We start from the raw sequence: 27,940 nt of genomic DNA on the forward strand, positions 1-27,940 counted from the left end.
TCTCTCCCATTCCCTGTACCTGTCCCTGTCCCTCTCTCTATCCCATTCCCTGTCCCTGTCCCTCTCTCTCCCATTCCCATTCCCTGTCCCTCTCTCTCTCCCATTCCCTGTCCCATTCCCTGTCCTTGTCCCATTCCCTGTCCCGGTCTCTTTCCCATTCCCTGTCCCATTCCTTGTCCCTGTCCCCCTCTCTATCCCATTCCCTGTCCCGTTCCCTGTCCCTGTCCTTGTCCTATTCCCTGTCCCTGTCCCGCTCTCTATCCCATTCCCTGTCCCGTTCCCTGTCCCTGTCCTTGTCCTATTCCCTGTCCCTGTCCCGCTCTCTATCCCATTCCCTGTCCCGTTCCCTGTCCCATTCTCTGTCCCTGTCCCCCTCTCTATCCCATTCCCTGTCCCGTTCCCTGTCCCTGTCCTTGTCCTATTCCCTGTCCCTGTCCCGCTCTGTCTCCCATTCCCTGTCCCTGTCCTTGTGCTATTCCCTGTCCCTGTCCCGCTCTCTATCCCATTCCCTGTCCCGTTCCCTGTCCCTGTCCTTGTCCTATTCCCTGTCCCTGTCCCGCTCTCTATCCCATTCCCTGTCCTTGTCCTATTCCCTGTCCCTGTCCCCCTCTCTATCCCATTCCCTGTCCCGTTCCCTGTCCCTGTCCTTGTCCTATTCCCTGTCCCTGTCGCGCTCTCTCTCCCATTCCCTGTCCCGCTTTCCGCGCTTTCCCCCGCGCGTTGCCCGGCACGGCCGTAAAGCGCGTTCCCCCGCCGTCGCAAACGCCCCGCGCGTCCCTGGCGACGCGGTGCCGGAACATGGCGGCGGCCGAGGCTGCGGCCGAGCTGTCGCAGGCGCTGGCGCGGCCGCTGAGCCTCCTCCAGCAGCCCGACTGCGGCCGGGCGGCGCGGCTGCGAGCGCTGCAGGACATCCGCGCGCAGCTGCAGGGCCGGCCGCTGCCGGGCGCGGTGCTGCAGGAGGTGTTCGCGGCGCGGCTGCTGCGGCCGCTGTCGCGCTGCCTGGCGGGGGACGCGGCGGAGCGGTGCCGGGAGCTGGCGCTGGAGCTGCTCCGCCACGGGCTCAGCCACGGCGAGCGGCCCTGCGAGGCGCTGCCCGTGCTGCTGCCGGCGCTGGCGCAGCGGCTGTGCCCGCCGCAGGGCGCGGAGCCCAGCGAGGAGCTGCGGCTCGGCCTGGTGCAGCTGCTGGGCCTGCTGCTGCAGCGCTGCGGCGCCTCCATGGCCCCCTACCTCGGCGACATCGCCCGCCTGCTCCAGGCCACGCTGCTCGACCACTACGCCGAGGTGCGGCGGGAGAGCTGCGGCTGTGCCGCGGCCTGCGCCCGGGCCATGCCAGGTGCGGCTGAGGGACGGGCTGAGGCGGCGGGATGCGGGCAGGGCAGGGCGGGAGGGCGCACACATCGCAGGTGTGATTTGCAGGGTATGGAGAGCTGCCGGAGCAGAGCCGTGCACGGTGCAGGATGAGCTGTTGGAGTAGCCGGAGGAGGGGCTAGGGGAGGGTGAGTGGGCAGTGTTCAGCCCTGATAACTTCATAGTTAAAGCTTCTTGCTACATGAGCGCAGCAACATTAGTCAGGCTGCTGTTCGTAGTGGTACAGAAATTGGTCCAAATCTGTCACCCACACAGAGAAAGAAACATAATTATGGAACAGCATTAAGCTCCCACAAATGCATTAGTCCATCCAAAACCAACTTGTACTGCTGACAACTATGGGATGTCATGGACAAATCCATGCTACAGTGGTTTGGGTTTGAAGGGACCTTAAAGATCATCTGGTTCCAACCCTGGACAGGGATCCTGCCCACTGGGGCAACTCACCCGGTTGATGTTTCTCTTTCTGCCCTAACAGAGCACTTCCATTTGCAGTCAGAGTCTCTGATAAAACCCCTGATGCAGACGATTTCCCACCAGCACTACAGAGTGCGTGTTGATGTGATTCAGGCTACTGGAGCAGTGATACAGTTTGGGAATGGAAAGTCTGTGGATGATGTCCTGTCTCATCTGGCCCAGAGGTTATTTGATGAGATTCCCAAGGTGTGCTTTTCTTCCTTCCTTTCTTGGCATTTATTTTAAATCAGTTTAAAACCCATCCCCACCGGGTGGGTTTCTTGGTGTTTCTCTCCCTGCTTCCCCCATTTTCAGCTGCCTTCCATTCAGCTGAGATCTGTAAATATGTCTGATGTGGTTTAATCCCAGATGGAAATTAAGGGCCCCTTGCTCACTCCCCACTCATGTCACCTGTCCTGGCATTGCTCCCTCAGCTGTTTGTGCAGCTCCTCACTAGCAGAGTTTGAGACACTCAAAAGTCCTTGATTTAGGGCAGACTCTGCTTAGCAGTAAGTAAACATCAGTGTGTTATCAGCATTGTTCTCCCACTAAATCCAAAAAATAGCACTGTACCAGCTGCTATGATGAACTTTCCCAGCTGAAACCAGGACAGTATTTCATTCAGGACAATGTCCCCCCAGCCTGTATCAGCTGTCATCCATCCCACACCAATGCTGGTGACTGCTGTCTAGTTCAGCAGGGTGCTGAGGATTGCAGGCACCCTTTTGTTCTATTGTGTGCCTTCAATTCTGTCTTAAATTCTCTGTCACAGCTCTCTGAAATGCTGTTCAGCATTTCAGATGGTGAACAAATATGGTATGGATCCCTTTATAAGATGCAACTGAAGCAGTAATTTTAAAATTAGTCTTTCCTTTGTAGTGAGCAGAAAAAATTTTCTTCTGGAGATGTGCTGGGAAAGCTACAAATTCCAGAGAAATGTACATTTCTTACATTGTCAGGAAGGAATTAACCATGAGAATTTAGTTTTTTGAGTTAGGTCTGTATCTTGTCTTCCTCCCAGAGCTGTGTTTCTGTGCAGCAGTCTAAGCCAGATTGAGCCAAAGTGAAAAATGAGAATGTGATTCCCTGTGTGTTCCTTAAGATGCTTCCTGCAAGTGAGGAAATGCTAGGTTCTCATAATTTTTTCAGGGAATATCAATGTGCTTCACCACAGAAAGCAAATACTGTTTTTAATATTTTTCTGTAATTTTCCTGACACCCTTAAAATAGTTGTTTTGTCTCCCTGCAGGTACGACATGCTGTAACAACTGTCATTGGAGAATGGTTGTTGCACCTACGAGACAGATATTCTTATTTTCACAAGTTGATCCCTCTGTTACTTGGCAGCTTTACTGATGAAATTCCTGAGAATATGTAAGTGGAACATTTTGTCTTTCTCCCTTCCCTAAACAGATGTCAAAGAAGTGTTCCTAAATTCACAGATGTCTGGCTTGGAGGACAAAAGTCCTGCTTCTTTTTGTTAGTTAGTTTGTTTTTTCTTAGACTGAAAATTTTAGCATTATCTTCAGTAATTTTTGTTATATTGTCATTTTATGCTACATTCAATTAAATGTGAGAGTCAAAGACAGGGGTGGACATAGAATTATCCCTTGGGAGAAGAGGTCTGTCCACTGAGTACAAAAGAAGTATAAACTCAACTTACTGTGCCTGGTTTAAATGACAGCAATGCTTCCCATCCTTCCACCTGAATTCAAGTAGTCAGCTTTTCCAGCAGTCTCATTTTAAAGTGTTTTTATCTCGGGACATGGTGGTATAAAACTCTTATTTTGTATCTAGGAAATTGGCTCAGACCTACTGGGAAAAGATAGGCTTGCAGTGGGAGAAAGAGAATGAAGAAGATTTGAAGGATAAGATGGATTTTAGTGTTTCACCATCTCATTATCCCAAAGGAGGTAAATGTTGGTTTTTGCTTTGTGAATAATCTCTGCAGTGCAGTACTGACAACAGAGCAGGATGTTTAATATTCATTACAATATATAATATTAATGTAGAGAGGTAGCACATATAAAATATATATAAAATTATTTAAATTATTTCTATTAAATTTAAATTATTAAAAATGATTGTTCAGTAACCATTCTTTTTTCTTTTAATTGTTAATCCAAAAATTCATTTTGAAGAAAGTAAATACTGCTGCCTATGCTGAAAAAAGGTAAAGCAGTGGTACAGAAACAGCAGTAAGCTCTACATCAACCAGCAGCCAGGTGCACAGTGGGCACAGAAATGACTGGAAAGGAAAGCAGGAGGCAAAAACCTCTAAGCTAAGTCCTTGAATAATGAGGGCAGGTCACAGCATTAATGATCCACATAATTGGTGTGGAAGAAAAATTTACAATGAAATTATTTCAGGCTTCTCTGTGAGACACTGGGATGCTACCTAAAATCTGCCAGTGTACATGAAGAATGTGGGAACAGAGTGATTTTCCTTTATTATACACACAACCCCCAAGATATGCAGAATGGTTAGTTTACTTTTTGCTACCATATGATTTATAGGTGGCTTTCAAACATTGTGTTTGCAGTAGCTTGAAACTTGTTTCCTGTCTTAGGTTCCCAAAGTTAATGTTTAAAAATATGTATAAGGCAGTTAGGGGAAGAGAGAGTTTAACTGGCTCATGTATTGATTTCTATACTCATATTTAACTGAACAAAAACTCTTTTGCTGTGAAAGAACAGGTTCATGCTTGACTTGTGCCTACATGACAATCACATCACAGAATACCCAGCAGCAAAATCCTTTCCATGACAGTGGGTTCCGGAGTTCTTTCTTCTTTGAAATTACACTTCTCTTTTTTTTTTTTTTTTTTTTTTTTCTTTAAAGTTGTTTTACTCAGTAATGCTTGAATGAAAGGGGAAACACTTCATAATGGTGACTGGTTTGACAGAAATGTTTAGCTTTGAAGGCAGGCAAGTTGATCTGTCATCCATCCCAATCTTTTTTCTTTCCTCCTTATTTTATATATAATTTTACCTCGGGGGTTTGGAAATGCTAAAGAACACTTTAGCTTCCACTGGTCATGGCAGAAACATATTTCTTCTTCTGGCAGTCAGAGAATCTTTTAACTGACATAAACTGATAAAGTTGAGTGTCTAAGCTCCAGTCACTTACTTTACAATAACTGTGACATAATCAAGGTCATAAAAAGTTTAATTTCATTGTCCTTGGAACAGTGATTCCCATTTGTACAGCTTACCTTGGTCAGTTTTGTCTAGGTGTGTGTTTGGGTTGGGGTGTGTAAGCTCTTTTGGTGGGGCTTTTTAGAAAGGGACATCTACCAATTACTTCATAATTAAATGATATGTGAGTAGATAATCTTGGCACAATAAATATTGTTCATGAATTTGGGCAACATTCCACCCCACATTAAATTGAATTTTCATGGATTTTTCTTGGTAAAATGATTCAGTTAAGACTTGACTGTGACATATATGTGTATATTTGTGTATATGTGCACCTGTAGCTAAAGAATGTTGTAAAGAATTGGCTGATAATTTTGGGCTTGAGTCCCAATTTAATAGTGACTTTTAGGTGTCATTTCTTGCTGTTTATCTTTACTTCCAAGTTGTTTGTCTTACTAATAGACAGGCTTGATGTGACAAATAGAAGAAAAATCAGAGGAGAGGAAGACTGGCTGCTTAATCCTACAGATCCAAAGCTTTATCAGAGACACTGATATACCTTATGTGTATGGATGATAGTTATTACATGTGTCCTTTGTGTTTGCTCTCCACAAACATTTGGTTGGTTTGTTGTTTTTTTTGGGAGGGGAGTTTGTGCTGGATTGTTGTTGGTTTTTTTGTTAACATGGTAATGATGCATTTTAGTAATTTGTTGCCATTTCTTGTGACTTTAGTGTACTGGAGAATTTTTTTCCAACTGTGAGTCTGTAGGACATTTTACTTAGGTAGCTTTGTCCAGCTGTCAGACTAATGGACCTGCCAGAGGAGCCCTGCTTTGATCTCCCAGTGACAAATCCTGCAGGTCAGAGGGGGACCAGAGGGAGACCTGGTGGCATCTGCACAGCTTGCACTGAGCCCAGCACTCATTGCCTCAGGATACAGGTGCAGACAGTTTACAGCAGGGAAGTCTTTGACAGGAGTAGCTACAGGGATAAATGCCTGCATTTGAACATCTGAAATGAAGGAATTGCTGATAAAGAATGGTCCAAATTCTTCAAACACAATTCTGCCTCAGGTTGAATAGGATGCCAGGCTGTATTTGCTGTCTCAAGTTGATTTCTTTGTTTGACCTTTTGCTACTCATTGTCAGCTTTCATAATCCAGAATATTTCCTCCATTGACAAAAGAAGCAGCAATTCATGTCCTGATGCTTGAATTTATTTTTTCTCCTAGTTAGGTATTTCATAGGTATTTCTAAGCTGTTTGTATCCTCAAACCATTTACTTTAGTCAGTTGTCCTTTTAGCATTTGTAGTTACACAGGCCAGTACAGGAAAATATCCTGAGACAGCTCAGTCATTTTCTTCCTAAGCATTTACAGGAGAACTCTGTATCAGAAATAAAAAATGCACTCACACATTCAGTGTATTTTGACACCTCATAATGAATAATGTCTCTTTCTTAAAACAGCATGTGAACATTGTGAATGGCAATTATGAAATCATGCTTTTCAAAGAACAACTTTTCAGATCTTGTTTGTATAAACACAGTCAGTGTTAAGAAAAGGAAATAGCCTGTAGGAAAAAAAAATCACTGAGAAAGTTTATTGCTGTTTTTTAGAAAGGGCTGTCACAGCTTTATCTGTAAAGTACAGAACAGGACATTTGTGATATTGGTCAAGTTGTTCTTCTGAATCTCAGTGATCTATAAATTAACTAACAGATAAATTTGATGATTACCAAGACAGTAGGAAAAGGTAAGTTTATTAGATCTCCAGAAATCTGCATCCTTTTTTGAGGCAGTGAATATATATTTGTAATACTTTTGGGTTCTGTTTGAAATCAAAAGATAGCCACAAAAACTCACTTTCACAAAGTTATTACAAATTAAATTCAGTCTTAAGAAAAACAAATATATCCCCCAACCCCTGTATCATCATTTTAAATGTATTATTCAATTTTTGAAACATTGAAGAGGCACTTCAGTGAGCTCCTTTTCCTAGAAGAACCTTAGAAAGGAGGTTATATAATAGCTATGATTTTTAAAACATTATAAATTTGTTGGCCTGATCTATTGCACAGCCACAGTTCCATGCCCTTTCTGCCTTCAGTTTGCCAGATACACTTTTAACTTTTTCCTTTAGAGGGCACAGTTGGCATTGTCTGTTTTACTCTGTACTGTTTGTGCCTTCTACCTTCTTTCTTCCTCCAAGTGATATTTAACTCAGCAATTGCATGCAGAAGAGTTTCTTCTCTTTATCTGTGTGTGTTTCAGTTTATTTTTAATGGGATTTGTGTTGCTATCAAAATTAAAAGGGAATGATTAAGCTGTGTTTTCCAAAGTGGGTAAAGACACACATCCATTTCAATTCTCTTCCTCTTCTCTTTCTGTAAACATTTTAAAACATGAAATCTAAATCACCATCCAGTAATAAACACATAAATATTCAAAGAGCTGTGTGAAGTTTTTATTCTGCAATATATATTAAAGAAATGCAACTTACACAGGTAAATTCCTCAGCAGCACTTGGATTATTCTGTTCTGTGCTGAAGCAGACACCCAGAGCTCTTACCTTGCAGCTTTTAAACTTTTCTGAGGATTGTTATGCATTGGCTTTTTTTTTTTTTTATATATATTTCTTTTTGGGTTGTTTTTTCTTCTAGAAACTCGACCAGGACTGGGTTGTAGAGAACTTGTGACAAGAAATCTCTCCAAAATTCTGCCAGGTCTCTGTCATGATATGACAGACTGGGTTGAAAGCACAAGGATCAAAGCATCCCAGCTCCTGTACACATTATTGCTGCATGCAGAGGATCACATCACCCAGCACATGGAGCTGCTGCTGAGAACTCTGTACCAAGCATGCTCAGATGAAGAAAGTGAAGTGGTTAAAAATGTAAGTTGGATATGTTAAAGTAGCTGTTGTACACTGAATAAAGACATTGTAGTCTTCAGTCTATCTTCTGATGCTTGACTTTACCTTAGATGACTGGAAATTGCCCATAACTGAAGGATCAGGCTCAGGTTTATATGGTTAAAAACATGTGTACATTATACTTCACTAATCTCTTAAAATAAATGTATTCCTCTGTTATTGGTAGGAAGACCAATAGTAAAGATATTTAAATACTGTGTAGTTTGTGTGCCAACCCCATGTAGCATTGATAATAATCTCTCTGAAAATTATAAGAAGTGGATTAAAATGTAAAAGCCTTGGGGCAACAAATTCAATGAAAAAAAAATGTGCAGGTCATGCCCTTTCAAGTTAATTTCACTTTCCTCCCCCTGCTCCAAAACCCAGCCATATACTGAGATGTGTTTATTCCATGTGATGCCCATATTCAGTGTTTGAATCCTTGACATAATGCTTGGAAAATGCAGAGAGGGGGTTGTGAGAAATAATTAGTTTCATTTTTACTAACAGTCAATTCTTTTAACACTTTGATCTACAAACCAGTAAAACAGATGCAGTTGAAGACATAAGATAAATTTAGCAAAAGAAAGACAGGTGGTAGAAATGCTTTTACAATTTTAAGATAAAATCTTCTGTTCTTGTTTCTACTCAAGGAAGAGAACATATGTATAACAAAAATATATCCACATAACTTACTCTAAAGTTACAAATTTTATTGCTTTGGGAAATGGAAGAATGTGTCCAACCCTAAATCAGGCCCTTCTTTTGGTTCCTGCCCTCAGCTGGGCTATAAGAAAACATAAATAATTAGGACAATAAGGCAATGTAGCCCTGCTGTCCTGTCAAATTTCCTATCAAGTGCTTATTGCTGTAAATCTAAATTCAGAACACATAATTCTATGTGTTCAAGCAGCACATAGCTGTCCCTTGCCTCTTATTGACCATACTTGTCTTTTTCTTGGAATTCCACCACTAATCTTCTCACAGGTGCTTCCAAGAGATTTATTCCCAGTTATTTAATTCTATTTCTTTGTGCCAAACATAAGATTCATCAACTTTTTGTTTTGAATGCCTTTTATCTCTTGGTGATGTGAGAACCTCCTCTAGTTTGTCACTGTAGGAACCCATTTCAGAGCAGCCACCAGCTTGGAAAATGTCCATGTCTTTCTCAAGTCTAGTAATACCAAATGTTAGTAATACCAAATAAACTCTTTCCATTTTTTCCCTATTAATCTGAGTAAATTGATCCATGCAAATGTATCAAATCATATTTTTGAGCTCTTTAATTGTATTGTCCAGTTTTCAGAGCACTAAGTGTCTTTTTCTTTCTCTATGGCAAGTATGGAGGAGAATGGAGTTCACATCTACACAGAGGATGTTACAACTCCTTTGAGTCCTATCTTTGTGAAAAGAAATAGCTCTATATAATGCAGATTTAAACTGTAGAACTCATGACTTTGTGCTTTGTTGAGATTCAAAAATTTAGCATGATTCAAGTATTAATTAGGTGCAAAAAAAAGGTCATAGCTAAATCACTAGACTATAAATGATACAGAAAGGGAGATAAACTTTCATCTCTGGGGAAATGAGCCAACCATTAAATCCATGGGATTGGAAGAAGTGTTACTGTTGCACAGGTAGTGCTGCAGTAGTTGATTGTTTCTTTATTCATGCAGATGACTGTAAACATTGGGCATCAGTCAGGCTGTGAGCCCTGCAGTGGTATTTCATGTGGAATACAACATCCTGCTATGTCTGCAGGGCAGGAATGGCATCCAAGGGTGTCACTGTCACAGGGAATACACAGTAATTTAAGTCTTTCAGTTCAAGAAATAAGATGGAAAGCAGTGGGCAGTTCCCCCATGGCATTGCTGCCACACTTAACTGGATCTGTAGTGTCAGCTTCAAGGTATAGTACAATACCAAAAAATTCCTCCTTCAGGTGTTTATAGTTACAGCTTTTAATAAACAGAGGGTGATGCATTGAGAGCAAGCCTCAGAACAGCTGAGGGACAAAGTGCTAAACCACTAAATGTGCAACATCTGGTTACTCTAACTTGGAAACTTTATTACACTGGAGTTGTACACTTTGTTTCTGTGCACTGCTTCCTCATGGAAGTTTGGTGTGGGGAATGATACGTTGAATGATCTCTGTTTTTCAGGAAAATCCTCAAGTTATTCTTGTTCTTTTTTCAGAGTGTGAAAGCAGCAGAATTGATTGGAACATTTGTCAGCCCTAAGGTGTCTTTGAAATTAATCACCCCAGCCTTTGAGCAGACACCCAAAGCATCCTGTCTGATGGTTCTGGCTGCAGTGATTCGAGGCAGCCCAAAAGAAATCTTACAGCCCCATGTGACCCAGCTTGGCAGCACACTGTCACAGGATGGAGTGTGTCAGAGATCTGGGGAGGTAAGGAAAGCTGCAAAACACCCAGCAGGATACTTTGCCAAACTACCTTTTCACTTGTTCTCCCTAAATGCTCCCATTCCTATCCCTGCCTTGCACACCTGTCTCAGGGTGTAGTTGTGGATCTGTCTGAGACAGAACAGGAGCTTCCCCATTCTTCCTGGGCTGTGTTGTGGTCTCCTGGGCAAATCTGATTTTTTCAAAAACTTACCAACAGCAGTCCATCCTCTCAGCAGAGGTAGGTTCAGGTTTGACTTCATATAGTGGTAAGAAAATGAAAACACAAGGCAGGGAGAGAAGTAGCTCAATTAGTGAGTACTGTACTAACAAAGTACCTGGACCTGGCTGGTCCTGAGGCAGAGTTTAACCCATGTTTTAAAATTCCTTGTGTTCACAATCCAAACAAGATCATGCATTTCAATCCTCATCAGTAAAAATGACTGAAAAAATTTTATAGTCTATTGTATTTGGCATGTCAGGTTTCCCAAGATTCCCTCTTAGTGTTATCTGATTTTTTTTTTTTTTTGCATTCTTATTTTCCATTTTAAATGACAGGTACCAGTACTTTATGTGTGTATTTAGGAGCATGTTTTGTAAACTTTTGGGCTTGGTTACTTTTCTTTAAGTGAAAGTCTAGAAGGAAGACCTTTATCAATTAGATATTTACTTCCAAGTGTATCCTTAGGTAATAGCTGAGCCCAAAGACCATTTTTATTTTAACATTTTAACATCACTTGCTATATAAGGAGATGAGAGATTCTCTTAAACACAGAATGGATATTTTTTAACCTGCAGGATTTTTTTTCCTTCCCATGCTCAAATGCAGAAACAGCTCTGTTAGAGATGCACAAGAGGAATCCCTGTAGTTTTCCCCACAAATGAAATCCTGGCTTTCATTCCAGCAGAAGTTTGTTACATGCTGTTAAGATGACCAAAAAAGGGCCAGTGCAGTGCCTTGAGGAACTCTGACTTCATGTCAAATGTAGGCTTCCCTTAAAAGTTATTCATGTGTGCAGACTGAATCTGGCCTAATTGTCTTTTTGAGCCAATGTAAGAAGTACATTTCAAGTTCTTCCCTCATTAGGTTTCTTCCCTAATGGAATATGTACCAGTGATGCAGGAATTAACCTTAATCTCCATGAAGCCTGTGATGATTAGGAGCTCATAAAAGTGGAAGCACTATAACCTGATTGTTCAAATAGTAATTCCCTGAGGTGTAGCTGCAAAATTGCTATGAGGTTTAAGCTTGCCACTTCCATTTGGCATTAGCTCCAGGAGTCAGCTCCATCTGCAGCTGAAAGTTTGGCAGAATTGTTCCAGCCTTTAGTCTTGGAAAACAATCTCTCAGTATTTTAGCCAGCAAATGCTGCACAGACACTGTTTAGCTAAGGATTGACCATGTCCATGAGATTAATAACACTTATGGCTAACCTATTCCTAGACTTGATTTATTTTTTGGGAGTGAATTTGTAACAATGGCTCCTTCTGTTCCCTGGCAGCTTCATGGATATCTGATCCACTTTATCATAGAAGTCATGGCAAACTTGCTGAAAACAGTATTGACTTGAACTGGTATCAGTTGGATCAAGATAACATGAATTATATGGCATCAAATGAGATAAATTGGCTGAGATAAAAGCAAAGGCTCAGGTTTTTTTTTTGGTTTATGTATTTAGCTGTCATTGTTCATCCAAAACAGTCAAACATGGAATAATGTTTCAAAGAGTTGTAACAAATATGTTATTAATTAACAAATTGCACTTCAGAAAGAGAAAGTACTAGCAGCAAGCACTCCAAAATGCTTTGATGTTTTTATTCACCATTCACCAGTGGAACCATTGTGTGATTAAGAGCAGGATCATTTAATTAGGTAACAGGACAAGGTGAACACAAACAAACAGTTTGGGAGGAAGATTATATTATATAAAAAGCAGAATATATGTAATAGATGAACTAACATGAAATTACCAATATGTTACCAATGTAAGGGATTATACAGTGCTCAGATTTTATTACTGTCATTTCCCTTATCTCTCCTTTAAAGAAAACTTTATATTTGCTAAGAAAACATAATAAATATGTGCTTTTATTAATAAACAGGTCTTTTATATGGAGCAGCTGCTTTATTGTGTACAAGCATTGATTGAAGTATGCCAGGAAGACTGCAAAGAAATTAGCTTGCAGCTTATGAAAGTTTTGGTGACCATAATGGCAATACCATCTTCTCAGGACCTTAAAGAAAAGGTAAATTAACAGCTAGTTTAATATTTTGTTGTGTTCTTGTCTTTTCCTATTGATAAGACACTATAATTTTCTTTTTCTGTAAGTGTGTTGAGGTTAGGTTTCAGAATAGATGGCTTGAGATGCATTTCTGGAGCATGGGAATCTTGGAGCTGGATGGGGACAGCCATGGGCCTAAAAGCATTTTATTTGGGTGGGTATTAACCACCTGTCCACAGATGCAGAACAAGAAGTGTCCAAGATTTTATGTTTGCACTGGATTCAACAAAGCCTGGGGCATGCTGCTGGTGCTGGTTGAACTGTTGATGTTTACTTTGTATGGATTTAAGTCACTGTGAATATTTGGTTATATGCAGAAAAAAACCCAAAACTTATTTTCTGCCTGTTAAAAAAATTTACTTAGAGGTCAAGAGTACTATTAGCCCTAAAAATGTGATGCTTTCATAGTGATTTTTTCATCTTCAGCCAAGTATCAGACTGATTTTACAGCAGTTGACCTTTTTACCTCCCCACAAGAAACAAAAGTTTAAATATCACAGGAATGCTTTAAAACTGAGGACAGCTGTACATGCCCAGATAACAGATGAGCTTTTTTAGCTCAGCATTATCTCACCCCCTTATTTTTCTCTTCCTCTTTCTTCCCTGAGCTAAATATCATATAAATCAACCAAGCCATCCTTATGCAGTACAATTATGACCTATCCCAGTTGTCTTTTTTCAAACACACACCTGAAGTGCAGTGGCTATTTTACTTCCTTTCCTCTTGCTCCCAGGCATGCTATTCCAGAGGCCTGTGTAGCATCAGTATTTATGGCCCCAGAGCTGACAGGCTGCCTCTGAGGGGTGTGCACTCAGAAAGCTCTTCAGGAAGAAATAAAGTGCAACAAAGCTTGAAACAAGTTTTGAAGAGATTTTGCAGGTCAAAGAGGGGTGGGATGATGATCTGTCTTATGGAGAGTGGGATTTGAGGGGGGTTTGGAGTTTTTGTTTGTTTGCTTGGGGTTTTTTTTTAGACAAAAAGTCAGTCTGGGTGAGCCTTAGATGGATCTGGAATGTTCTGCTGTATCTTGCCTGTTTATCCCTGCAGTGGTCTATAAAATCAGCAATGTCCATTTAAAACCTTGCAACTTCATACTCCTACAAAGAAAGCAGTTTCATGGAGATAAATCCTGATTTTCATAAACAGAAAACTTAATCTCCTGAGATTATTAAAGGTTTAAGATGTTCCTGCAGTTCCAGATGATTTTTTAAGTTGACAGTACTTTGGATGAGAATCCTTTTTCTCATTAGCCTTTCTTTCAGCTAGATACATACAAAATCTGGCAGTGAGATTACATAATTCCAGTATTTCAAAATTGTCACAAAGACAAATATGGCTTAAATTTTTTTTTCTCCAGTTACTCATTATTCCTAAACTTCAAAGTGAGCTGTACAGCTTGGAGAAGGCAAGAAGTCCCTGTTAAAATAGCTTAGAACAAAAGTATCACAGTTGCTGTAGAAGCATGAACTTTTTGTTCAGAAGAGAAATACATATTCAGACTCAAAAGATTTTGAGTATAAACATCAATTATTCAAAAAATTACATTATAGAACTTGAATTCAAGCTTTATTGTAAGGGGATAGAAGAGCACTGAGACAGTGGAGCCCACAGCTGCTGCATTCTTTGCATTAATTAATTCTGCATTAATTGCATTCTTAAAACCACAGAATTTACTTTAAATCATATGTGAATAATGTATTATTTTGTATCTCTTGTTCAATGGAAAAAAATCTTCTGTGTTATGTATTATGGTTGGGTTAATAATGAGGAATAGTTTCTGTCCTGACACATTCTGTAGAATGTTCTAATTAATTTACAAGCAACTTATATGTAAAATATTCATTTATTGAGTTGTTTTGGCTGTCTGGCAGGATGCTTCCATAAAGGAGAAATCTATTGTACTTAAGGCAAACCTGCTTTAAGTGTAACCTTTGTCTTTAACAAATCCTAATTTTTTTTTTTTTTTTTCTTAGAATTCTCATTTATTTTCTCCACATCTGCTACTTCCATAAAAACATCTTTGTCTAGCAAGTGATTAGTCTGGAAGAGTCTAAAGGTCCTAGACATGTTTGAGCTAACTTGTGTGGTTGAGTTCAGCTTAAAAATATTAAAAATATGAGTACAATTTGTAGTTGTACTGCAGCACTTGGAGTCAAATGATGTCACTCCCAGCACTGCACTCCATCTTTCCCTGTTGGCAGCACATGTTATTCCTTAGTGAGGTTCCTAACAGTGCCTTGCTCCCCATTCTTGATTCACAGTCTACTGAAATCACCAAAACTACAGATCCTGCTTCCAGCACTCTTTTAATCTCTTCCTTGGAGAAGTTTTATATTTCTGGTAGGAGCCTTCAGGAACTGTAAAAGCAAATTTTCATTTGCTTTGAAACACATCTGCTGCAAGTGATTAGGAAAATCTCTAGGCATCCTTGCCAAGCATGCTTATGTCTGGAATTCATTTAGTAGTTCTTTTTTACATGTTTCATTTGTACATGTTTTATTTGCATGTCTTGTGGAATAGTCTGAACTCTAAATATGAAGAAGATATTTCTGATGTAACAGTGAGTCTTGGTACTTGTAAGCAACAGAAATTGGGAATTTCAAAATAAGCCCTCCCAGCTGCTACAATAAGAGGGCATCTTTCATAATTAAAACTAATTTCATAATTAAAAGGGAAGAGGGGAAATATCATGTTTTCTCTTACCTGCAGCAGCAATAGTTTCTGGAAGCTGGGATTGTGAGAAATTCCCCCTATGTTTATGTTTTAAAGCAGTCTTAAATTAAGGAGAAAAATCACTACATCTTTAAAACCACTAAGAGCCTTTTTTATGATGTGGTTAGTTTTTGGATGGGTCTGCACATGGATTAGAGATGCTCTCATTTTGCTGTTAAGTTGCTGTGCTCCTGATGATTTCATTTTGAAATCAGGACAAATGTTTCACTTCAAATAAAAGTTAATGGATGTAGTATAGACAGATATTAAATATCAGCCTTGATTGTTTAATAGAAACTATGAAAATCTTCCTTGTCTGTTCTTACAGAATGAGTTTTAAAGGTTTGAGGTTTTTTTTTAATGGTTTCAGTTAAGATTCCTGTCTCTGTTCTAACAGGTGGAGATAACAATGTCTTCATTAGCTGAAGTGCAGCAACTGGAAAGTTTTCATTGTCTCTACAAGCAGCACATAATGCAGCTGCTGGAGTGGGTTTCAGTGTCCTGTGAAGGGTGGACTTGCTATTCCCCAGAAGTGTTGCAGTTTGAGGTCATTGCAACCCATTCAGGTACGACTTATTTAGTTCTAAAAAAATCCAGTCAGAATCTCCACAGCCTGCAGACAGCTTGTGTTTTGTAATGAACAGTGTAACACTCAGAACCTTCTCAAGAACATGATGGAAAGTGAAAGAAATGTTGAAGCAGCTCATATTCCCAAAGATTCTTGTGGTTGCTGGGAGAATGCTAAAAGTACTTAAGGAAAAGTCCACTTTCAGGGGAGGATTAGACAAACTGATGTAGCTTGTGTCCAAAACTCCATCTTTTTATTCCATCTATTCACTAGTCTTTCAGAGGACACCACCTCTCTCTAACAAACACTTCCTCACTGTTGTGGCTGTGCAGAGGGGAGTGACACACTCACCTCTCACACACCTTCAGTCCTGCACAGGGAGCACTCCTCTGCCACAGCTCCCCATGTGGGACATGGTGACAGGCAGTGCTTTTCACCTAGACACCCATTTTAAGATTATAAAAAGTCCTGCTTCTTTGTTTTATTCTTTCTGTTGGTTGTAAGGGAGATGGAGACTTGAAGTGCTTATCACTGTGGCTACTGCACATAGATGTGGACAGGCATATTTTAAAGGAATGTAGCTTCTGCATTTAATCTTTGAATCTCAAAAACATCTTTATCAAACCTATGTGAAGCACCCACTTGGTTTGTGCAGCAACCAGCATAAGTGCTTTTTTTGATATTCATCTGTGGAAAGAACAAGAAGTTACTTCAGTGCAAGATTTGAGAGGCCAACTCTTCTGTATATTTGTGCTCCCATTTCCATGACTGAGGGACTTCTAGACAGTTGTCTCTGTTTTCCTTAATGCTAAATAAATCACCAAATGTCTGGGCAAACATTTTGGCTTGCACCCAACACTGGTAATATGCTATTGTCTGTGTTTTCTGTCTGACACAGCAGCTCCTAGAGGTTTTTTTTTCCTTTTCTTTTTCATTCCCACACATAATGTTGTTCTTAATCAATTTAATCAGCTTTACTCAATTAATATTTCTCAGTTTTTACTGTGTTTCAGGACCATATGCTTAAGATGAAATTAGCAATATAGTTTATTTTGTTTATTTTCCATCTGTTGAATTTGCTGTTATCAGTTTGATTTAGTAGTAGTATCTTGTGAATGTCTCAGAACTCACATGAAGCAATGTATCTTGAATAAATGCTGTGAAAATAAAGACCTATTTGTTGGCACAGACATTTAGCAAACTGCAGTTCAACACCCTGTATTGCTTCAGTCTAGACAGTGAAGATTTGGGGGTTTTTTCATTATTATTTTAAACATTAAATTTCCAGATATTATTAAATGCTATTGAGCTTGTTTTGGAATCTTGAATTCTTCAATCTGTCCATCCTGTGTGTGAGGAATATTCCTGTCATCATAAATACCAGTGTTGTGTCTCCTCTGGAAGGATTTTGAGTTAGTGGAGTTGAATGGAATGTGCATCTTAAGGATGCAAAGCTGAAGAAGTTTCTAAAGGAAAGTAGTTTATTGCAAAAATAGAGCAGAAAAAGCAAGAAGCTTGCAGAATAAATTGTGTGTACAGTCTTAATGTACTCTTCCTCTTTAAAAGCAGGCAGATGTTAGTCATTATCAAGGAGAAAAGCACAAATTTCTTTCAGTTGTGGGAAAATAACTTCTTAAAGTGCTGGGATAACAGCTTAGAGTTTTGTTTGTTTGTTATGGTTAAAATTTATCATAGGATGTGAAAATATTAACAAACTAAAGAGTTAGTTTAGAAGATATTTTTATTTTAAATAGCTTCTAAAATACATAATATTTTAGATTGTCTCATAAGATGAAAATAAGCATTATTTCAACAGGGAGAAGGAATGCTGCTGCAGTAATTGTATTATCCAAATTTTGAAGCTTATCCTTTCAAACAGGCCCTTTCTGTGCCTCTGGGAGTCATGAACATCTCAAATGCTGCATGTGGAAAAACTTGAAAGAAGAAGAAAGTGTAGTTAATGCTGCTGTGTCCAGAGGTGTCAGGGTCATGCCAGATCCAGTGTAGTTTTTCATTATGTTTAAGAAAACCAAAGCTTTGTGCATAACCTCAGAACAACATTAATCCTCCAGTTAAAATGTTCTCTGGTACTGATACTCTCAGCAACTCTGGTGTCAAGCATAGATCCATTCCAGAATCATGAAATGATGGAATTGCTTGGTTTGGAAGCAGCCTTAAAAACCATCCAGTTTCAACTCCTTGCCATGGGCAGGAACAGCTTCCACTATCCCAGGTTGCTCTGAGCTCCATCCAACCTGGTTTTGGACACTTCCAACATGGGGCAGGCACAGCTTCTCTTGGTAAATGTGGTACAGCCATGGCAAGGTGACTAAATGAGATGTGGGGAACTGATCTTCAGGCTGCCCTGGTCCAACTGGGGGTACCTGAGCCCTTGGGGAATTAGCCTGGGGGTTTGTGCAGCACCTAATGCACTGTCCCATGGATACCTCAACAGCTGCCATGCAACAGTGGGAAGCTAAGGACTGTTTTAACACCACTTCTGTTAGAAATGGTCATGCAGCTACATATGAAACATCTAGAGCTTGCTAATATTCTGACAAAAGCCTTCTCTGTTTGTTTGCTAGGTCCTGTCATAGGTGAAGCTCTGGATGACTTTATTCATGTTCTGAAGACATGTCTCCAGCCAAACAGGGATCCCCAGATGAGGTTAAAGCTTTTTACTGTTCTATCCCAGTTGTTGCAGAAAGCAAGTGAAACCATCAATTCTCAGGAGTAAGTGGAGCTCTGATTTCTCACAGCTATTTGAAAACTCCAGTGGCATTAAGAAGTAATGACCATGGGAGTTATTTAACCCCTGTAACCATCTCCATGTGAGCCTGGCTGGAAGAAGAAAGACTTTCCCACCATCTTCTACAGACTATTTTTCTTGCTGTAATTTTTAACAATGATTAGGAGGGTAGAGTGCAATAATTAAAAAAAATATAAATAAATAGAAGTCTTGACTTCCTCCACTGTAGTCTTCATACCTGTGTCATAATTGGGAATTAAAAGGAATCTCATACAGATCTGGATAGTTTTCCAAGAAAAATGAAGAACTGTGGTTGAAAAGAATACTTGTTTGAAAGCTGAATTCTTACAAAAAACTTCAGAGTGAAGGTTTTTTTGGTTTTTTTATTTTCTCACAGCCAGCTCCTAAGTCCCTAAACTTTGCCTATAGTCATTGTAAGGAAATAGTCAATAAATGGACTTTTTAAAATGCCCAAAATATTTCATGATGTTCAAAAAGCATTTAACTAAATGTTTGATAAAGCATTATTGTGACTGAAGATGTAAGTCTCCTGTTGCTTGGCAGTATTTATGCATTACAAGTACAATCTAAGTATAACTGAGGTGCTTAGAAAACTCCTCATCTATAACAATGCCAAAGGGGCCTCTTTTACCATTATTAATTAGCCTGACTAATAGTACAAACCCTTGTGCAAGGTTTTCCTGAATACATAAACCACACCTGCTCTGCTTTTTACCTGCTGCATTTAGGATGTAAATGTATTCTGATGCTTTTTTTTTTTCATTTTTTAACTCTTAAAAGTCCTCAAGCCAACCAAACGACCAAAGGAAAAAAAAATCACGGGAAACATTCTTCTTAAAAGTGCTTAGATAGCAATGGTCATTTGTTTATAGATAAAGATGTTTTCACAATTCTGATGAGCAAATTGGCACTCACTGGGCAGTTGGTATGTTAAACATTCATTCTGGATCCCTGAGGCCAAGTTAGTATGAATGTAGGTGTAGTTTTACCATTTTTAGATGTATTTTATATATTTATGGCCTGCATCCTATACTGAGGGGAGTAGGAGGAACTCTGGCATTCCCATTCAGTGGTAAATTGAATAATCTATTATTATTATTATTATTATTAGGCTGATGCAGCCCCTAATAGATTTTGAGCTAATATGCTTATGACAAAATATAATGAAACTCTTCTTTTTTGACTGAAGCTGTGGTGCAAAATGTGCTGGTACCTGTTTCCATATTCTCAGGATCCAGTGTTAAATTCCTGATCCATGTAAGAAATGTCTTTGTAGTCAGTGCTGATAGTGGTAATAGTTACTTGTTTAATACTGTAAAAACTGTAGTCAGTTACTTTTTAAAATAATTATGTAACTGAGTGATAGTTACAAGATTAATCTAGATATTCAATAATCTAGAAAGAAAGAAAAGCACTTTAAAAACTGTTTGAAGTGTTCCAGGATCTGACTATTTGCTTTAAACCAATTTGTATCATCTAACTGAGAATGCAAAGCCCTTGGAGCCAAGAAACCCAACCCCAAGAGTTGCCAGCTTCATTAATGTTCTAAGGAAAGGGAAATTATCAGTGTGCAAAATCAGAAGAAATTTTCAAAGTAATTCAGTGAGTGTGGCCACACAGCACCCAGCTCTGCACACAGCACTGATGGGAGTTGTTTTGCTCAGGGCAGTGTGAGTGAAAGGCCTTTGTCAGGATGAGCTACATGCAGGGAGGGTCACAGAGCTGTTTGTGTGAGGGATGTCCAGTCCAGCTCATAATGAGGCTCTGTCCTCTGACAACAAAAGCAAAGCCATGAATTTTACCAGTAGGTTTATCTTCAAGACTAAAAAGCAGTGTAAGCAGCTAAATGCCTCTTTGAAGTCCTGATCCTGCTTGCCATGGACACAGCAAATGTTTTTATTTAGGAGGTTAGGTAGGGTTTTTGTGTTTGAAGCATTGTTTGCAAAACATTCTGGAGGTTTTGATTGGTAAAAGCCAATCCAATTTTGTTTTAAATTACCTGGGTTTAGGATGTTAAATTAGAAAAAAAAAACAACACAAAAACATACACAGAAAACCTCAAGACACAACAATCCATAAGCATATAAGACAAAATACAGCAGTGTCATAAAAGCAGAAAAGGAGCTAATGAAAAACCAAAATGTATAAAAAACAATAAACATGGAATTAAAGTATATGGAGGTTCATAAAACCTCTTCTACTGCAAACCCAAGCTCTGCTTTGTACATCTGCATAGGAGCAGATTATTATTGTCTCTGCAGATCACATTTTAGTTCTCTAGTACCCAGCTGAGAATGAACTATCAACTCTCTCAATACAAACAGCACAGACAGGGTATGTCCTTTCATGGAAATTACTGACTTTTAGAATTAAGTTACACAGATTTACAACAATGAGATCTGAAAATGAAAATAGGGAGAATTTAATTAAATCAGCAACAGCAAAAATTAAAGGTTAATGGTGATGAGAGATAGTGTTGGGAAGTTGTAGTAAGTTCCAGTTGCACTCTCACATTCACTTCTGTCTGTAATTTGTTTAGCTCCTTGAAATGTTCTAAGAGTTTAGATAGGAAGGGTTTTGGTTATTATGCTAAACACAGTTCTGTGGTCACCTAATTGTGTTTGAATCAACATGACTGAGTCAGATAATTGTCAGATATTGCTTTACTGATTCTGTTTCAAGGCACTAGAAAAAACATTCTCACAAATAGCACAGCACCATGGTTAACATAATGCTGATGGAATTTACCTTTGTGTTTTGATAGATCATTTTCTCAGTTTAACAGAAAGTTTTATTAAAAACAGCTGCAGCTACTGATCAGATAGCACAGACAGCACAGAGCTGCTTTTAGCTTTGGAGCTGAAAAGAGATTTGGAATGATGGTGATCTTTATTTATATTTTTTTCTGACAATTTTTTAAACAAGAAAGTATTAATGCTTAAAAATGTGTTTAAAATGCCACATCTAAAGGGTTTTACAGATTTAGATGTGCCTAATGGGATGTCAGATTTCTAGTTATTACTCAAGTGCCATCTGCTGACAAGAAGCAGCAGTGGATGGATCCCTGACTTCTTCAGAGCCCAAGGGCTCCCTTGCCAAGGGGAAGCAGCAGCCAGGTGTATCAATTTCCATCATGTTGCAGGTGTGTGTCAGCACATAACTGAGGCCTGGCAGTGTAGCTCTTGTGATTTAGTCAGGTAATACCTGGATAACAGGGACTACCTGCAGCTTGGATTCCTTTTAAAGTACTCTCTGGTAATTATTAGTTGTTAACATGGACCTGTTATGTTCCTCCTGTCTTGGCACATCACTAAAGGAGCCACTCATTCACCCTGGCAGTGTAGGACTCAGAAAAGTCAACAAGAGCCTGTTCCCTTTGTAGCAGGCAGCAGGGTGGGGATGGGCTGTTGGCACTCAGGGGCTGCAGTTTGAGCAGAGTGGGGCAGAGTCAGGGCAGGTTCAGTGTGTTTGCACACTGCCAGGGCCACAGCCAGCCACTAATGTCTCTTTGCTGCAGCAAAGTATTAATTAACTTGTAAGATCTATATTTTTTCCTCTTAATTTGAGATTGTTTGAGCTGTAACTAAATGAATGTGAGGGAATCCTGCCTATTGTCACAACTTTTAGCATTATGGCAACCATTCAATGGAGGAGGAGGAAAAAGCATCAGCAAAAACATCACAGATTTATATGTTTGTAATAAAAAGCCCTAGTACTGGGACTGGCACCATCAGAATATCCTACAGACCTCTCATCTTTGGGGAAGATAAGTTTCTGAGCTAAGAGAGAGCTGAAATATTCTGTGTAGACTCCCTGCTGTATCAGGAGTTCAGGTATCATCAACAGCATTCATACTTTTCACATTATAAATACTTTTCACTGGCCAGTCTCAAAGGGCCTCACAGATATTAATGAATCCTCACAGGGTGTTATCTCCACTGCACAGACAGAGCAGGTGAGACCCAGAGAAGGCAGGTAGTTTACCAAGATAACACTGAGTCATGGTCATTGCCTGAAGTGTTAGAAAGCCTAGCCTCTCCTTCCTGTGAATGTTAGGTGTTTGTTTAAATATTATCTAGAAGAATTAGGTTGTGAAAAGCTTATCACATACATTGCAATCACATTGCCTTATGTTACTTATTTTTTTACAGAGTGTTTTTTTCCCCTTTTATGCCTATGTTTCTAAGACAGAAAATTCTCTTTTACATCCTGTCAGTCTCTTTATCACTTTCTCATGAACCTTTATTTTGCTTTCTTATTTTTGGCTTCAGGCTGTTCCCTAGCTACCTTGAGACTGTGATAAAAGACATCCTGGCTCCTAATCTGCAGTGGCATGCTGGAAGAACAGCAGCTGCCATCCGTGCTACAGCTGTATTGTGCCTTTGGGCTCTCATCCACTGTGAAATGCTTTCACCAAAAGAGGTAAATTCTCTCTTTCTCATCCTTTGAAATCTTAGGCAAGAAAACAAAATAAATGCAAGGGGGAAAAAAATAATGTATCCTTAGGGTATGTAATAGTTTCAGAAGGACATACAGTTTTCATAATAAAATTCGTGAATTGTAATTGAATGTTAATGACTGAAACAATCACTAGTGGGAGGATGATGATGTCTTGATAAGAGGTCTGAGGCCAACAAAATGCTGAGGTATAAAACTGAGTAGCATCAAATTTTTTCTAACAGATCATCAGATTTGTAGCACAAGGTACTGACCACTATGAACACAACAATTTGGGTGCTTGACATTACTGGGCCTGCAGGCAGAGCCTGTGCACTGGAGCCAGCCAGGACGTGCTGTGCTGTCATGTGGCAGAGACAAGTTGTCTGGTTGCCTTGGAGCCCACAGGTCCATTTGGAGGAAAAAATAACATCTAAAGATTCTAAGAAAGGACAAGAGGACTTGAAAAGGAACATGAAGAATATCTACAGAGGTTGGAGTGCTAGTATAGAGTACACTTGAAGAGATGTTAACCACTCCTGATTAAGGATTAATTGAATCTGAAGGGATTCATGAAGCTTCTTTGCTAGCAAAATTAGCATTTGAGAATTATGCACTGGAAATATGTTAAATGCAAGATCATTAAAAAAAATATATTGAATTTTAATTTTATTGAATGTTCACTTTATAGTGTCTTCATAACAGACCTTAATTGAACCAAAATGCTTAAACACACATAACTGGTTGAGTTCACATATACAGAAAGTCGATATCAGAAACTACTGTTCTAGCTGAACATTTTTTTCTGAATCGATGCCTTAATGCCAATTTCACATTTCTGGATGATGTGAAATACACGGAGTGAAGTGCAATTCCAAACCTCCCTGCACATCCCAGTGCAATTCCAAACCTCCCCCACATCCCAGTGCAATTCCAAACCTCCTGCACATCCCAGTGCAATTCCAAACCTCCCTGCACATCCCAGTGCAATTCCAAACCTCCCTGCACATCCCAGTGCAATTCCAAACCTCCTGCTCAGCCCAGTGCAATTCCAAACCTCCTGCACATCCCAGTGCAATTCCAAACCTCCTGCTCAGCCCAGTGCAATTCCAAACCTCCCTGCACATCCCAGTGCAATTCCAAACCTCCTGCCCAGCCCAGTGCAATTCCAAACCTCCTGCCCATCCCAGTGCAATTCCAAACCTCCCTGCACATCCCAGCCCAGTGCAATTCCAAACCTCCCTGCACATCCCAGTGCAATTCCAAACCTCCCTGCACATCCCAGTGCAATTCCAAACCTCCCGCACATCCCAGTGCAATTCCAAACCTCCTGCCCAGCCCAGTGCAATTCCAAACCTCCCAGACAGCCCAGTGCAATTCCAAACCTCCCTGCACATCCCAGCCCAGTGCAATTCCAAACCTCCCTGCACATCCCAGTGCAATTCCAAACCTCCCTGCACATCCCGGTGCAATTCCAAACCTCCCGCCCAGCCCAGTGCAATTCCAAACCTCCTGCACATCCCAGTGCAATTCCAAACCTCCCGCACATCCCAGTGCAATTCCAAACCTCCCTGCACATCCCAGTGCAATTCCAAACCTCCCTGCACATCCCAGTGCAATTCCAAACCTCCCTGCACATCCCAGTGCAATTCCAAACCTCCCGCACAGCCCAGTGCAATTCCAAACCTCCCTGCACAGCCCAGTGCAATTCCAAACCTCCCGCACATCCCAGTGCAATTCCAAACCTCCTGCACATCCCAGTGCAATTCCAAACCTCCCGCCCAGCCCAGTGCAATTCCAAACCTCCCGCCCAGCCCAGTGCAATTCCAAACCTCCTGCACATCCCAGTGCAATTCCAAACCTCCCGCACATCCCAGTGCAATTCCAAACCTCCCTGCACATCCCAGTGCAATTCCAAACCTCCCTGCACATCCCAGTGCAATTCCAAACCTCCCTGCACATCCCAGTGCAATTCCAAACCTCCCGCACAGCCCAGTGCAATTCCAAACCTCCCTGCACAGCCCAGTGCAATTCCAAACCTCCCGCACATCCCAGTGCAATTCCAAACCTCCTGCACATCCCAGTGCAATTCCAAACCTCCCGCCCAGCCCAGTGCAATTCCAAACCTCCCGCCCAGCCCAGCCCGGCGCTTCCTGTTGGAATCGGGGGCCACCTGCTGGTACCTGTGCGAACCTGCCTTGCTCCAAGGCTTCACAGTTTGTTTGGGGTTTTTTTTTTTTTTAATGTTTTAAAGCTTTTACAAGCTTGAGCATACATATGAGCTACATAAAACTCATCTGCTTCTATACTGAGTGTTCATCAGCTGGGTGATTGACTGGTGGATTTTCATTTTCCAAGCTAAGAGGCAAAATTAGAGCTCTGTAAGTTCAGGGATTTTCAGGGTAACATTTATAGCTAATTTTTCTAACTAAGCAAACAAATATCTGGCATAGCTAATGGTAAGTGCTGTAACACTAAGCATATTTTTTTCTATGCTTCTCCTATTAACTGTAGATCTTAAAAGTGAAAGATGAGCTGATGCCCCAAGTTATTGCTTCCATGGATGAAGACTCTAAAATTACTCGACTGATGGCTTGTCGTATTGTTGATGTTTTTCTAAAAGTCTGTGGGAGGCAGTTTGATATAGATAAATTTAAGAACACTTACACAGGTATGTGTAAAGGTTTAGTAGTCTTGGGGCAAGGGCATTGTTGGTTTGTTTGTGTGTTTTAATCAAGATCTCATTGTTGAAGAATTGCGTTTCCTTTTTTACCCAGAGTGCCACAGTTTGCTCAGCTTTAAGGGTTTAGCAGAACTGAGCAGTTCTGACATTCCCAATGTCATTATCCATCAGACCACTAGGTGGAACTTCATTCAACACTTTGGTCTGTGCAGGGCTTGCCAGCAGCTCATCTGCATTGCTTCAGAGTTTGGACTATGTGAAATAATGTGCTAAGTATAGTGAGAGCAGAACAGTACTGCAGTGTATAAATGGAAGTCACATTGTTCTCCGTGCTCTGTCTGAGAGCCAAGAGCAAACCATTCCAGTGTACCATAAATAGACCTGAATAGGTAGTGGGCTGGGTTTTTAGCTAAAGAAAAATCCCAAAGAAGAGAACTCTAATCTAGAGTTTTGTATTGCCAATTAGAGCTAGGAGCTGTAATGCCTCTTAGGGTGAAATTGAAGAGCTAAACCATGAATCAGAAGTACAGACTGTACTTTGTGCCAGCATTTATGTTCTAATACATACAAATAAATTTGGCTTTCCCTAACTCAGCATCTTAACAACTGATACTTTTTCTTACACAGCACACTGGAAATCTAAATACAAACATGTTTATTTTGGAGAAATACAGATAATTCTCAAATTACATATGTCTTTGCATCTTGCATATTCACATAGGCTGCAGTGCAGTAATTCACTGAAACAGTAATATTTAATTTAATAATTAAAATAATTATTATTTTAAAATTTAATTACTGTATAATTAATAGAAATGCTGTGCTTTATAAAGCATAGAAATACTTAAACTCTAATCCTGTAATGCATAAATAGACATTCACAGTTCCTTGTTAGAAGAAGTGCCAGATAATGTTCAATTAATCTAAATACTTCTGTCTATATCTTTTATTATCCTCAAAGACAAAAATACGTCAGAAATGCAACAATAATTTGAAAGTTGACAGAACACATTGTTTTTTTCAAATGGAAAAGTTCATCTCCTCTGTTCAGAGAGCCTTTTGGTCATTGCTCCTTTCAGAGGTTTTGAAGCGTCTGGACGATGCCTCGGGTGATGTCCGACTGGCAGCTGCTCACACCTTGGCTAATTGGTTTAAGTGCTTAAAGGACAGTGATGTGAAATCCTCAATGGAAGGTCATGTTGAGTTTCTGTACCAAGAACTCTTGGTACATCTCGATGACCCTGATGAAAATCTCCAAAAAGCAGTCCTAGGTAAGAATTTCGGTCGTGGATGTTTTTAACAATGTTTTTTAAATCATCATTTTGAGCGTTGATGAAAGCAGCACTTACAGGTAGAGAGAGGAAAACCCTGCCAGCTTGGGGCTTTCCTTTGGGTTTCAGAGGATGAGTTCTCACCTTTTACCTGTGTGCAGAATGAATGCTTTGCCCAGTGTTCCCCAGGGGAGGTGCAGGGCAGCTGAACTTCCAGAGACTTTATAGATGGAAAACAGGATATGGAGCACAGAGCCCAAGCCCTGCAGGGTGTGACCATACCCCAGCCTGCTGGAGGGGCTCTCTGGAATTTATTAGTGCAGCAGCCTGTGTTGGAGAGCATAAATGTCAAAATACAGACCTCAGCAAATGGGGGAGAGAGGAAATGTGTTGTCATCACTGCATCGCTTGTAGAACAATTTCCAGGTTTGCTTTCAGCTACCTTGAGGGAACTTGGGTAGAGAAACACAAAGCAGCTACTGGTTTATAAAACCTATTTTTGTCTTACAGAAGTTTTAAAGGAAGGAAGCATTTTATATCCAGACCTGCTGGTGAGAGAAATTGAAGGGGTTGTACATAAGCATCAAACACCAGCCTATTGTAATCAGCTGCTACATCACATTCAGTCAGCCAAGGAGTCAGCTTTATGAATCACTGCTGAGATTCTGTTCTGGAAACTGATGGGAAATCTGGATGACCTGAATTATCTTTGTATTTTTGTTTGCTTAAGAAAGGCTGAGCTGGAAATAGATTTTTTTTTTTCTTTGTAAATTCACTGTTGACTCATTTGAAAGTGAAATTGGCATAATTCTATGTTCTTTGCACTTTGAACAGTTCTTTGTATTTCCTAGCAATAAAACAATGTTTTAATTCACTTTGCATTGGTTTTTCAGATACAAGGTTTAAAGAAGGAATGCTTTTTTCAGGAATTTAA

The 27,940-nt window shown here is 40.2% G+C and overlaps 1 protein-coding gene across 2 annotated transcripts; it reads left to right on the forward strand.

Annotated features, from left to right (window-relative positions):
• The first annotated feature begins 779 nt into the window (after positions 1-779).
• Positions 780-27,880, forward strand: DNAAF5 (dynein axonemal assembly factor 5). 2 transcript variants are annotated; one of them, XM_079321171.1, is made up of 13 exons: positions 780-1,333; positions 1,847-2,031; positions 3,074-3,198; positions 3,622-3,737; positions 7,628-7,860; positions 10,075-10,287; positions 12,385-12,528; positions 15,675-15,843; positions 18,431-18,578; positions 22,887-23,037; positions 25,567-25,723; positions 26,815-27,006; positions 27,517-27,880. In XM_079321171.1, the coding sequence occupies exons 1-13, from the start codon at positions 799-801 to the stop codon at positions 27,654-27,656; spliced, it is 2,508 nt and encodes an 835-aa protein (XP_079177297.1). In that variant the 5' UTR covers positions 780-798; the 3' UTR covers positions 27,657-27,880. The 2 variants fall into 2 exon arrangements, with proteins under 2 accessions (XP_079177297.1, XP_079177298.1); XM_079321172.1 differs by lacking the exons at positions 25,567-25,723; positions 27,517-27,880 and having other exon boundaries at positions 791-1,333; positions 26,815-26,956.
• Positions 27,881-27,940: the final 60 nt, after the last annotated feature.

The sequence above is a fragment of the Erithacus rubecula genome (genome assembly GCF_903797595.1).
Source record: "Erithacus rubecula genome assembly, chromosome: 17".
NCBI lineage: Eukaryota > Metazoa > Chordata > Aves > Passeriformes > Muscicapidae > Erithacus > Erithacus rubecula.

What these genes read in the sequence shown, in the direction of transcription:
- DNAAF5 (XM_079321171.1), top strand. Translation starts at nt 799, where the DNA reads ATGGCGGCGGCCGAGGCTGCGGCCGAGCTGTCGCAGGCGCTGGCGCGG. An exon ending in TATTTGATGAGATTCCCAAG is followed by an intron (nt 2,032 to 3,073) that starts GTGTGCTTTTCT and finishes GTCTCCCTGCAG; the next exon opens with GTACGACATGCTGTAACAAC. An exon ending in GATGAAATTCCTGAGAATAT is followed by an intron (nt 3,199 to 3,621) that starts GTAAGTGGAACA and finishes TTTTGTATCTAG; the next exon opens with GAAATTGGCTCAGACCTACT.